The sequence below is a fragment of the Sodiomyces alkalinus genome (assembly GCF_003711515.1).
Source record: "Sodiomyces alkalinus F11 unplaced genomic scaffold SODALscaffold_7, whole genome shotgun sequence".
Taxonomy (NCBI): domain Eukaryota; kingdom Fungi; phylum Ascomycota; class Sordariomycetes; order Glomerellales; family Plectosphaerellaceae; genus Sodiomyces; species Sodiomyces alkalinus.
In genome coordinates this window covers 945,476-958,266 of record NW_021167085.1, presented here as the reverse complement: position 1 = coordinate 958,266, position 12,791 = coordinate 945,476, and the positions used below count along the sequence as shown (strand labels likewise).

Genomic DNA, 12,791 nt, shown 5'->3' with positions numbered 1-12,791 from the left:
TACTAAAAATAAAGCTCCGATACTCACTATATCGCTGTTATTATTTTTTTTATTACTATTAATAGGAAAATTCGGAAAATTAGTTTAAAAATCGTCAAAATTCCTTAAGAAATAACGGAACGAGAGGTTATAAGAGGGAGGATCTAAAAGCTCTAAAACGCCGGTATAACGCCTTTAATTTATCTACGGAAAGCCCTACTATTACCTATTTACTATTATTATTAATAGTACTTTTCCTTTATTATTTACTACTATTATTATTATTCTTTACTATTTTACAGCTTTTATTCCTGCCTTTTAACTCGATATTAAGGGTATCACACGACCCTTTAAGGCTATTTTAAGGTTAAAAATAAGGCTAGGTTAAGGTTAGGCTAAGCAATCGTTCCGCTAATCACGGCGTAATAATTAAGAGGTGTATTATATTCTATCACGTAAGCCACAGTATAGTGCTCTCCTATTAGTTAGAGGTGTCCCACTATCCTCGCTTAGAAGGAGGCAGATATATTTAGGACATGTACACCCGCCCCCTTTTTCCTTCTCTTTTATAGACAATATAATCACACATTTCCTAAATCAACGCTCCCTGCAAGCACGCTCCCGTCAATTCGACAATTATACCTAGGTAGGTAGGCACTATGTGGCAAGGTACCTAGGTACCTAAGGTACCTTAAGCAGCGAAGATTACACTTGTAAAGCATAGACCCAGACGTAGATACCTATCATGGCTCCTCGGCCCCATTATCAAGTCGGTCCTATATTTATCCGATCAGATCCACTTCAAGATCCAGCTTCTCTCTCGAACCATGATTCTTTTCCAACCCACAACGACACAAACCCCCTTCTCACCGAGTACATCACGTTTGTCTTTCGTCCATCCTTTTTTCCGTCGCCTTCTTTGAAAGCACCTCGCCGGATCGTCCTTTTTCTCTTTTCTTCCTATTTTCGCCGCCTTTCAGGTGTCAGGGCACGCATAGTTTCTCAACCACCTCACCTTCCTCCTACCTGTCCACTGCGCATCGGAAGTCGGAAACGCGACCGCGGTTGAGTACGGGATATTTTCTGTCCCAGGCCAGGAAGCTTGAAGAACGGGCTGCTTGCTATTCGTCGAGTTACACGTTAAGAAGCAGAGTGTCGTGGTCCGAGGCCAAGGTTTGAGCATCCTGCGCGTCTGCAATCCATTCTCGCCTTTGGCATTCGTCGTCACCCTCAACTCACGCACCTCGATATCCGCCCACAAACCCTCCTTGCCTACCTCTCTTCTCTCTTCCATCAGCCTTCCTGCCTGAACCGTCCCCTTTCTGGTCGGACCTTGAGATAAGCACCACCAGTACCGCATCCCAAACATCAGCCCAAGCACCAATTCCTTCCCGACCTCAGCCTTGTCTACCGAGCCATCTTTTCCCCAGGCTCTCATCCGATCCTTCACCATCACCACTTCACCAGCAACCTTACCTCGCCCTACACCAGGCCCATCAACGCTCGCCACTACACCAGCCCGTTTTCCTTTGAAAACCGTCGCGTGGTGTAGATAGAGGCGAATATAACTTTTTGAACAAGAAAAAAATATCAGCTGCCCTCGACTCTTCGCGTGAGACATTAACCCATAGCCTATCATGTCGGCCTCACCTACTCAGCCTTCCAACTCGGCGAAGCGCCCTCTCGAGGAGACCTCATCTCCTTCCCAAAACAATGACCAACCCGAGGCTAAGCGTCCTGCCCTCGACAAAATCTTGAAGAACGACGAAGAAATCACCATGGCCGAGAAGCCGGATGATGCTTCCCCCGAGGCCAACGAAAACACTCCTGCCGAGTCCCCCAACGGCGTAAAGGGCGAAACCGAAGTTGCTTCCGCCGCTGCCGAGGAGCCCAAGCCTATCACGAGCGCTGTTCCGTCTGTCGCCCCGGATGCTGCCGCCACCCACGACGAGACTGCATGGATTCACATTAGAGCAGTAATTTCCAGTCCCGAGGCTGCCACTATCATTGGAAAGGGCGGCGAAAATGTTTCCAATATTCGTAAGATGTCCGGTGCCAAATGCACCGTCAGCGACTACCAGAAGGGCGCCGTCGAGCGCATTCTAACCGTTAGCGGCGTCGTCGATGCCGTGGCCAAGGTACGTGGATGACTCTCTCTCTCTCCATACCTTTGATAATTGAATACGTGTGCCCTGCTGACGGTCCTACCTAACAGGCTTTCGGTCTCATCATCCGGACTCTCAACAATGAACCCCTCGGCGAGGCATCGAATGCCCAGTCCAAGACGTATCCCCTTCGACTCCTTATTCCGCACATCCTCATCGGATCCATCATCGGCAAGGGTGGTGCCCGAATTCGCGAGATTCAGGAAGCCTCTGGTGCTCGACTCAACGCGTCAGACTCGTGCCTCCCCATGTCGACTGAGCGGTCCCTCGTCGTTATGGGTGTCGCCGATGCCGTCCATATCGCCACCTATTACGTGGGCAGCACCTTGCTCGAACAGCTCAACGACCGCTTCGGCGGACCCGCTGCGTCCGCCTACGCGACACGTAGCGGCGGTCCTGCGGGTGTCGTACCTGGCGGCATGCAGGTGGTACCTTACTGTCCTCAGCCGACCACTGGCAATTACGGAAACAGGGAGAACTACGGCAGACGGCACGACGTTCGGGCCCAACATCCCCCGCAACACCCTCTCCCTGCGGCGCCTTATGCGCAGCATTATCCGCCTCACGCCGGGCAGCCCAATCCGGCCATGCCCATCCACTACGGCGCCCAAGCCGGTGCCTACGGCGGTGCCGCACCTGTCCAACCTCACGGTGCGCCCATTGCTCAGCCTCATGGCGCTCATCCCGCGCCCGTGCACGGCGGCGTAGCCGGCGCTCCGTTGACGCAGCAGATTTATATCCCCAACGACATGGTGGGCGCCATCATCGGCAAGGGTGGCCAAAAGATTAACGAGATCCGCCAGATTAGCGGAAGCGTGATCAAAATCAATGAGCCCCAGGATAACAGCAACGAGCGCTTGGTCACTATCAGTGGAACCGAGGAGACTAATCGCATGGCGCTCTACATGCTGTACTCTCGCCTTGGTGAGGCCCAGAAGAAGCAAGACCATGACAAGACCAGAATGCCTTTCTAATATCGCGTCCCCCAACAGAATCGGAAAAGCACCGGATCTGAGGACCGTTACAACGACGCCCATGACTTTTGCTAACCATTGCTCTTCTGTTGTCTCTTTCTTCTATTTTTATTTTTTTTACCCTGTTTTCTTTCCAGGCTTCGTGGGTCTCGCAAAATAAAAATTGCTAACCTGGGAGGGATGTCTTTTGCCCTGCGGTGTGATGGTGATACCGACTCTCGGACGGTGTTCGGGCGGGCGGTGACGGCACCTTCGAACGATTTAGTCGTCGAAACACGACAAAGGACGGTTTACAAGGGTTTGCAGTCGGAAACTGCGTGGAATCATCGGAAATCGCAGTGGTTGTTTCTGTAAGCTGAAGGTACACTTCTTTTTATAGCGCAACTCTCGCCTTTTTTTACTTCATGCCCGCTCTGGCTTGGTTATTTGCTGTTCTTTTTCACACACCAAACCCTTGTTTGATACAATGACATGGGGGAGGTTGTTGCCACTTGACTATCTGTCTTGGTTTCGAGTTGTATTCCTACCCTGCCGCCGTCCAGCGTTCGGATCCCTTTCCTGTTTCCCAGTCCAGATCACCCAGTTCAATCCGGATCGTGGTCTGTCTGACATCGACATACTAAAGACGAGTGGTCACAGGCGCCATGGCGGAGAAACCCGTATTGCGGCTTGTAGCGGCTGTTGGCACCGGACACCACTTCGAAGGACAGAACTGTCAAATGAAGGAAGAGCAGCGGCGCACGTGTGGCTGCCACTCATCCTTTAACCCCCTTTTATGTGCATCCTGGAGCTCTCAGGGGCATATTCTGATCGTTTGCTATACGGCGGGAAAACAAAGACGAAAGTTTCCTAATTTCATTTCAGACGATATTGCCATACTAATATTCTCGAGATCCAACCCGGCAGCTCACCCGTGATGTCTAAGACCCAGCCTCACACAGTTTAGGGACATCATGGGCCACGTTATTGAGCAGGTTGATCGTCTACTGGTGGCGGCAGTCGATGCTGCGTGCTCGGGAGCAGGTCCTGGAGGAGGAGGCCGAGCCTCGCAAAGGGAGGAAGAAGCAATAAAGCACAGAATCTAACCACCATGTCAAAGGAAATCAACCCCTAGACTTCAAGGCCTTCTAGTGACTGATATTGTGTGACGACGAGTTTAGTTTCGCCACACTGGCCAAGGGTTGTTAAGCGTCTACGAGATGCTGCGTAGCTTATTACTGGACTACAGAAATAACGAGTGATTACGAGGACCTTCCTCTCCCTGAATATTTGGCGTAGTGGTAGTGTCGTTTCCTCGGGGACCACTAAAGCCTGTTCAGATTGACATGGTACTGAAGCTGTTAATGTTTGGTGTCCGAGAGCCGAGTCCCCAATCGGCCGACTTACCATTGTCAAAGCCTCACGTTCTTTTCGGATAAGTTCGATGTTGTCAGATATAGCTGGTTTACATGATCATCAGTACTCATTTCTCCGTGCATCATGGTCGTATCGCAGACGAGGTGTAAGTGAGATAGATGCCATTCGGGAGGGGAAGAACATACGTCCAGGCACAGCCTTAGCGTTGAGATGAGCCTCCTTGCTATCCCAACCCACCAGCAGCACAGCAGCGTGGCCTTCGGCGCCGCCAGCCGGCGCGGGGAGCGGGGTCGTAACCTCGCCCCAGGCGTTCGCATGCCATCCTTCCATCGACCCGGCCCGGCCGCCCTCGGTCATGCGGTCGGAGAAGATGTGCAGGTTGTCGACGAAGACGGCGCGGCGAATGCCGTAAGCGACCACGACCTCGGTGCAGGGCGCGTCGAGGGCCGGGGTGGCGGACGGGGTGAAGCGGACCTGGTAGAAGCGGGGATCGGCCGCGAGGGCCTTGAAGTCGGCAAGCCAGGGGGTGTAGGCTTCCGAGGAGGAGAAGGCCGTAAAGGCGTCGTGGGAGGTCCAGCGGATCACGAAGACATGGGTCGTCTGGTCCTCGAGCTGGCTGCCGTGGTACACGGCGTCCACACCCTGGACGGATTTGAGTGCCGATATGACGGAGTCGAAGGCAGGGGACGGTTGCTTCGGTTTGAAGAGGACGAATTCCGTGATCGGAGTCTCCATGATAGATATTATCATATCAAGTGACTTAGGTGGTGGTCTCGTCCTGTTGGCTTTCTTTTCTGGTCTTCTTCTATTGGTAAGTTGTACAGACGTTGCTCTGAGATATCGAGCTTTGGAAGCAAAGCCCTTCGATGAGATGATGATGTAATTCCTATGACGGATCATCACGTGCGGCACTTCTCCACAGTTCTCTCCTCCTTGTAGGTGAACCACAGCATTTAGCATAGAAACGCTTCCTTCCTCCTCGGGACGAACGAATGCCTTCTTTGGGTGGCACACCATCCTTTTTTTTTCTTCCTTTCTCTTCATTTTCTCTTTCCGTCTCGATAGTCTCTATGATTCTCGGTCATAGATAACTAACGAATATAGCACACTGCAAAGAGAGGAAAGAAAGAAAAAATCAACTCCAATGTGACTGGATGACAACTCTGTGCTGCCCCTTTACTGGCGATAAGAATCGGTGCCCGGGTAAGGCTAGCCCGAGCTAGAAGAGGAAAGCCAAAGACAGCGCGAGGGGTGGTAGTGTCGCTTGGAGGGAACAACGATGGAGATGCTAATAATTAGTAAAGTCTGGTATCCGTTCCACCCCGAAGGCTCGATATCGTTTCTTCAGACATCGTAAGTAATAATTGCTTGATACGAGATACGAATTCTACCGTGTACCTATGCCTCCGGCTCACAATGGTATCTAGTTCCTGGTGCAATTTATCACACAGAGGCCCAGGGCAAGGGAAATCATGGTGTTGACGAAGCACGCGTCCTTTGCTCGCGACCCTTCATCTCATCGTTCGCATGGAAGTTCATGTTTGTTGTTGCGCCAATTGGAAATCTAGGCGGGGTTGCTTGTCCGTGGATCCGGAGCATTCGTATCCTGTCAAACGAAGCGCCGTCCACTCCACTTTGTGGTCTGATTTCTCCGGAAGGATGCGTCATTTGCATTTAAAGCTCGCCTGCCCCAAAGAGGACACCGAATGGCGAAAAGGGCTGTCGAAACGCACTCGGTTCTTCTTTTTTCTTCTTTTTTCTTTTGAGGCAACCCTATCTGCGTACCGGCACCCAACCAACCGGACGGTTCGGTCACCTCGCTAGGGAATTACCGAGTAATTAATTAATACTTGCGAACAGGAACAGGAGCGAGGACTCGTAGGAGGGGCAGCTTGTTGGCTGTCGCTGTTGGTGCCGTCCTGCATTTAGTCGCTCGCGCTATTGGAATCCGCATGCCGGCCTATCACAACGCTCCTTTTTGTTCCTCTTAAGGGGGAATATTCCAAGTGCTGACTGACCTTATCCAAGGCAGCTAGGGCAGGTCATGGGCCCGTCTCGAACCAAAAATCCGAGGCCATCTCGGTTTCTCCGGTATACCCACACGCGTGTTTCTCTTAACAGTCGACTTCAAAGCATCTTGTTCGCGACAGGGAAAATCCTAAGGAAGACCCGAAACGTCAGTAGAGTGTCAATGTCTAGGGTCTAGGGTCTAGGTATGCCGGTTTGCTCACGGCCTCATGGCTCATGCCGTGCTGCTAACTTGTCTCAGCAAAAGATCGCGCTTCTGTGCGCAAGCCTACACTAGTGCGGAGAGGACTCCGAATAAAACACATGCCGAGTTGGGCTACACATATTTATGGTGTACTTGTGCCGATACCCTGTACAATGTACAATGTTTACACAGGACAGGCAATATAAATTGACTTTTGGTGCTGTGGGGTGATGGGATATGCAAAGGAAGGACTATCCGTCAGGTACGGAAAGTACTTTGCAATACGTGACCCTCAACACGTCCCCAGTTGGGGGGGAATAACAGGCAGACTCAGCCCTGTTTGGTCCCAAGGAAAGTAGACCTAACTAATTTTAGAGCTGACGGTGCCTGGATTTTGACCAATGACAACACATCAATAGAGAACCTTAATCTCCTTGACCCATCGGTTCGGCGCAGACGGCAAGCTGGTCAGGGGCTGGCGATGGTGAAAAGATACTCCCCATTCAGAGAGAGTTCCACGACGCTGAATTCTTCGTACACAGAACTCTACTCGGTTTAAATGTACTGAATTTTTTTTTTGACCATGCCATGCCCACGATGCGGCGTATTGCCTGTTGTTGGTACCTGGTAGGATGCGATTGGGTGGTAGTGGTAAGTTACTACCTGTCAAATTCATATGAATGCTGACACACCCATACATACACCCACACACTCCTGATGGTGTTAGCTGCTTACTGGTGCGGCCGTTTACCCGGGCGGATGACCCACTGCATATCCTCTCCATAGTTGCAGGTACTCCATACTTCGTACGAAGTACTTCGTTACCATCTCGTGCATGCATAAGGTACCTACCTTACCCATATCCATAGCGTCCTATATCCACATCGATCCTCTCCCTCTTTCCTGTTCTCTCCCCTTTCCTTCCTCAACCACAATTCGTCAAATAGACCCTACCACTCACGGTCCTCGTGGTCTGTCTCTCCTGGCTCTCTCTGCCTTGCCACTCCTTTTAATACACTTACCGACCTAGTCACTCTTTTTGGCCCCCCTCGCCGATTCGTCGCTCCCTTCATTCTTTTTTTGCCTTGCAGTCCCGTCATCAGGACAGCATTCCAGTCGTTCCCTCCTACAACCGTTATTTCTTGCTACAAATACCCGCCTGATACCTTGCGGCACACCCAGGTCTCTCCAGCCACCGCCTCCCATTTTCAAATACCATGCGCTTCTCGGTTACTGCTGCCCTCGTGGCCTATGTGGGCTCTGTTCTTGCCCAGAACCCCGATTTCAACCCCGTCTACAAGCCCGAGTCCGGCGCAGTGCTGGTCGCCGGTAGCACTGTGACCATTGAATGGACTACCCCCGAGCAGTACGCCGATGTCACTATCAGTATCGAACTGATCGGCGGTGCGACTCAGAACACCCAGATGCATGTCGTGGACGTCGCCTGTGAGTTTTTCATGCAACTGGCAATACAGCCAATCCAAAACGCGTAAAAGACATGTGCTAACAAGGCGCCTTCTTCCTAGCCGGTGTCCCCAACTCGGATGAGAGCTACGAGTGGACAATTCCCAGCGACGTCGGCGGCGCGAATTTCTACGGTCTTATCCTGACCTCCGAATCCAACCCGGATGACTGGCAGTTCTCCAACCCCTTTAACATCGTCCTTGCCGACGACGCCGACGAGACAGACGACGACGACGACGACGACGACACTACTCCCTCTGCCTCCCCCACCGCCAACGATGTCAGCGAAACCGTCACGGTTACTACCTCGGTCGGAACCGCCACTGTCACCCTGTCCCTCGCCGAGCCGGCGTCGACCAGCGTCGCCGCGGAGACCAGCAGCATCGTCGAGGAGCCCACTTCTTCCATCCCCACCGAGACCTTCAGCAGCTTCGTCGTCTCAAGCTCGGCTGTCCCGACGACCCTTGTCTCCTCGCCTACAGTCGCGCCTCCCCCCTCTGAGGCGGCTTCCGAGATTCCTTCTTCGTCAAGCCCTGTGCCATCCGACGACCCTGACTCGGCTGGCGTTACCCACAAGGCTGCCGCTGGCATTTATGCTCTTGTCGGTGGTCTGGTCGTTGCCCTCATGATGTAAGAGCAGCCGATCCGTCTAGTCGACTATTATTTTGGTCAACCACTACGGCACGCACGACACGGTCCACCTTGCGCCAGCTCTTTTCTTCACTTCTCCCTTTTTAATTTTCATGATACACTTGCGCACCAAGTAATACTGGCCGCCCGACATCCGCTCACATTCACGATAATGGGTTATTTTGGGGCGGGATGTGCCGCAAATCGGAAGCACTTGTACTGCTTGCATATGGGTGGTTTTTTTGGGGGGAGTCGTCTGCTTGCCTGAATACCACGGATGGGATGATCAATTTTTTTTTCACACGTACGCGCCGTAAGACAAGGGGTCTCGCATGGGGTTTTCACGCTTCCACAGTTTTGAGCGGCAGTATCTCAAGCCGTTTGTTACTATTCGACTGTTCTCGGTACTCGTCGAGGGGGGAAAGAAAAGCAAAGGAAAGGAAAGGAAAGGGAATTCAATTCCGTTGTTTCGAGAGGCAGTGCGCTCCCTTCTTGTTTGACCCCTCTGTGCGTCTTTGATCTCGTCCTCCGCCCTGACTTAGCTATCGCGCCTGTATAAAATACGCATGGTTTGGACCATCATCATGGCGTCCCGCTGTAAAGGATGCTTGCCATAGCTTGGTGGATGTTGTTATGCTTGGTTTGTCCCCTGTGACCCTCACCCACTCACACCCACTGCGACGCCCCCCCTCCCCGGTTTCTTCGGTGGAATGAGGTTTGGGTTATGAAACCTTTCAAGGGTTGACTGGACCGCCGAAAAGAATCGGTAGTGGCCCGAGACAGGAAATGGTTCTCCAATACTACGTGCATACGCTTCCATTCGACGTTGTACGAGGATCGCGTGCCGGCGAACCCCTAGCTAAGTCAGATGAGACATGAAGCCAGTGAAAGAATGGGGTTCGTCGGAATGTTCCGACGTCATTTCAGCATCGCAGGAGGAATGTCATTGTGAAGGACCATAAAAGGGAGCACATGCTACCCTTTTAGGGCTGACACATATATCGATACGTATTTTTTCTTGGCTATGGTGTGTCTTGAACATTCATAAGGTACCAAGGTGCGTTTCCCACGGACGTTGTGGCTTTTGGAGATCATCTTTATTTAGTACCTAGAATCGTGGTTGTTGCAAAGTGGGGGATCCACCACGAAGTACAAAGTATTAATGGTAATTACCTGGTACCTTAGCCAGCCCGGGAAGTGGATCCAGGTTTTCTTCCGGCGCTGCCTGCGGTACACTACCTTAGTGCACCGCTCGGATTTCCCCGACTGAAGCGAGGCTTGTCGGGGCTTGTGGCTCCTACTTCGTAAGTCGAGTGGGACGCCGGCGGGATTGTTGGTAGCTGATACAACGGCGTGGTAATCATAAAACGCCGGTGGATGAAGAGAGAACAAAGTCTGCGATTAAGTCTAAAGAAAGAAAAAATTGGGTACGTCTAAGAATTGGTACTCTTGTCCAAACTGATTGATATATGAAAGTCCCGGAAAACACATATGGAAACGCTACCTTATACCCTCTGAAATCATTAAAGGATTTTTGATGTCTCTGCAAAGCTCAATGTCCACCAATCTGGCCCTTGGGCAACGGCGGAATCCAAGACACGAGCAGGTTCAGACCAATATGCATGCAGCCGATGACCCAAAAACCCTTCGCGTAGTCGGTGCCACCGTCCATGAAGCGGAAGATGATGGCGAAGACGACGCCGCCGAGGTTGCCGCCGGCGCCGGTGAGCCCGGACAAGACGCCGTTGGCGGCGGGATGGACATGGGGCACGAGGGCGAAGTTGGCGCCGTTGCCGGCCTCGTGGAAGACGGCCATGAGGAAGATGAGGCCGAACATGGTGGGTTCGTGGTGCGGGTCGAGCTGGCCGATCAGGACGAGCAGGACGCCGGTGGCGACGCCGCAGAGGACGATCCAGCCCTTCTTCCACCACAGGTCGCGGCCGACGTAGTTGTACAGCAGGTCGCCGACGATGCCGCCCAGGGGCCGGGTGACAAAATTAAGGAAGCCGAACATGGCGGCCCAGTTGGAGGCGCCGGTCTGGCCCAGGTGGGGGAAGTTCTTGAGGTAGTAGGACGAGAGGATGGCGTTGATGGCCAGCTCGCCGCCGAAGGAGCAGGCGTAGGTCAGGACGTGGAAAATGGTCTGCGGGGAGACGGCGACGCGTAGGGAGTCGCGGAGCGAGGGCTTCGCCACCGTCTCGCCTTGGGCCGTCTCGAGCATCTCGGCGCGGGAGAGGTCGATAGCCTGGGCGTCGAAGTGCGACTCATCCTTGCGCGACTTGGTGCTGCTGTTCCTCTCCTCGTCGGCGGAGGCGGGCGCGGGCGAGGGCTCGGGGCGGTCGGTGATCCCCCCGGGGACATTGACGACGTTGACGAGGGTGGCGTCCTCCACGCCCTGGTTTCGCAGGTTCTCCTGGATGTGGAGATGGCGGTCGCTCCACTTACCCATGGGCGTGTCCTCGCAGCAGAGGATGAGGCCGACGCCGCAGACAATGATGCAAATCAGGGGCACGATGAAGGTGAGACGCCAGGCGACGGCGGGGCTGTACCCCCTGTCACGGAACGAGTCGAAGACGGCAGGCATGACGAAGTAGGTGATTCCACCTCCGGCATTGCCCCAGCCTCCAGCGAGGGCATTTGCCGTGCCCACGATGTTCTTGTCGAAGAATCCAGTGCACCACACCTGGCAAGGCACAAAGGTGGCGCCGAGGACACCGATGAAGAAGCGGCTGATGTAGAGACCCGTGGCGTCCTGGACCAGGGGGGCAAGGCCGACCGGGAGAGCGCCGAGAAGAAGCAGGCCACCGAAGACGAGTCGGGATCCGAATTTGTCGCAGGCCGGGCCGGCCAGGAGGCGCATCAAAAGGGTAGACGACAAGGAGACGATGTTGGAGTTGGCCACCTGGGCCGGGGTGAGGTTGAGGTCATCCCTTATGGTGACGGTCAGAAGGGGTGGGAAGGTGTACCAGGCCCAGAACTAAAAGAAGCGAAGAAGAGGTCCAAAGTCAGTAAGGGCTTCTCCTGGGTGTGGTGTGTGGTGTGGGAGGGGGAATAAGGGTAAATATGATCGGGGTTTTTCTTTTTCTTTTTCTTCTCCGTCTCCCATTCCCCCCCCAGAGGCCAACTTACAGCAATCATGAAGCCCATCCAGCTGAAGAAAAAGGCGGCGCCATACTTGTTAAAGGGGTTCAGCACCGGAACACTGCGAGCCTGTTGCAATTTGTTAGCTGGGCATCCTTGGATTTTGCGGGTGGTCTCGAACCGGCGACATGCCTTTAGATTGATGGGGTTGACCTCGGGGGCCTTCCATAAATAGTCCAGTCCCATAGCGGATGGTTTTCTCTGTGGAGAGCAGGAAGTAGCTGGGTGTATGCAGATGCAGATCGGAGAAGAGAGTCTGAGAGAATGTCTGTGTAAGCTGGTCCTGAGTGCTGCGACGAGGAGCTCAGCAGGCCGATCGGGCGAGGGAGATGTCGGAACGTCTCCCGACTCGTGATAATATGGCTAGAATATTGTAGTTGTAATTACACAACTCGTTGATCCGATGAGGCCGAGTGCTGCAAAACGGGCTTGTTGTTGATTTCGAAGGCATCTTATAGAGAGTTGTCCATCGTATTATATTCCGCCAATTTTCGAAGGAAGTCTTGGTTATGTGCTGCGAGATAGAGAAATGAAGCATCTCCGGACGAAACACTCGAACATACGGCACGCTAAGCCAATCTTGACACTGCCGTCAAGTCAAAGCTTCCTTGCATATGTGTGGGAGACGTGCAGGGGGGGGAATCGGAGATCCATTCATCAGAGAAAACAAAGGACGGCCAAGGCTGGAGACAGGCCAAGGCCAGCCAGAGACCTGGACAGGATGCAGATAGATAGATGACTTATTGCAGATGCAGATCGCTGATAAGGGTGCGGTCTCGGAACCGTACGCCCGCTGCAGGCTTCGAGCGAAAATAATGAGAACGTCATAAAGCAGAGCATTAATGGGCGGATGCTCTCGATTTCATCACC

At 53.0% G+C, this 12,791-nt stretch overlaps 5 protein-coding genes across 5 annotated transcripts; 3 read left to right on the top strand and 2 right to left on the bottom strand.

The window, feature by feature from the left end:
* Positions 1 to 1,616: 1,616 nt before the first annotated feature.
* Positions 1,617 to 3,118, top strand: SODALDRAFT_340651 (poly-binding protein; the record flags this gene model as incomplete). The annotated part of the gene is made up of 2 exons (XM_028612971.1): positions 1,617 to 2,117; positions 2,195 to 3,118. 2 exons carry the CDS (start codon positions 1,617 to 1,619, stop codon positions 3,116 to 3,118), a joined length of 1,425 nt encoding a protein of 474 aa, XP_028465122.1.
* Positions 3,119 to 4,422: 1,304 nt separating this feature from the next.
* On the bottom strand, positions 4,423 to 5,209 carry SODALDRAFT_324939 (hypothetical protein; the record flags this gene model as incomplete). Its single annotated transcript, XM_028609941.1, has 3 exons — positions 4,423 to 4,455; positions 4,505 to 4,557; positions 4,660 to 5,209. 3 exons carry the CDS (start codon positions 5,207 to 5,209, stop codon positions 4,423 to 4,425), a joined length of 636 nt encoding a protein of 211 aa, XP_028465121.1.
* A 2,601-nt stretch (positions 5,210 to 7,810) lies between these two features.
* SODALDRAFT_194031 (hypothetical protein) lies at positions 7,811 to 8,878 on the top strand. Its single transcript, XM_028607151.1, has 2 exons — positions 7,811 to 8,132; positions 8,213 to 8,878. The coding sequence occupies exons 1-2, from the start codon at positions 7,904 to 7,906 to the stop codon at positions 8,782 to 8,784; spliced, it is 801 nt and encodes a 266-aa protein (XP_028465120.1). The 5' UTR covers positions 7,811 to 7,903; the 3' UTR covers positions 8,785 to 8,878.
* SODALDRAFT_194111 (hypothetical protein) lies at positions 8,858 to 9,369 on the top strand. The gene has a single exon (XM_028607152.1). It carries the CDS (start codon positions 8,973 to 8,975, stop codon positions 9,297 to 9,299), a length of 327 nt encoding a protein of 108 aa, XP_028465119.1. The 5' UTR covers positions 8,858 to 8,972; the 3' UTR covers positions 9,300 to 9,369.
* Positions 9,370 to 10,332: 963 nt separating this feature from the next.
* Positions 10,333 to 12,107, bottom strand: SODALDRAFT_324937 (nitrate transporter; the record flags this gene model as incomplete). Its single annotated transcript, XM_028609940.1, has 2 exons — positions 10,333 to 11,757; positions 11,910 to 12,107. The coding sequence occupies 2 exons, from the start codon at positions 12,105 to 12,107 to the stop codon at positions 10,333 to 10,335; spliced, it is 1,623 nt and encodes a 540-aa protein (XP_028465118.1).
* Positions 12,108 to 12,791: the final 684 nt, after the last annotated feature.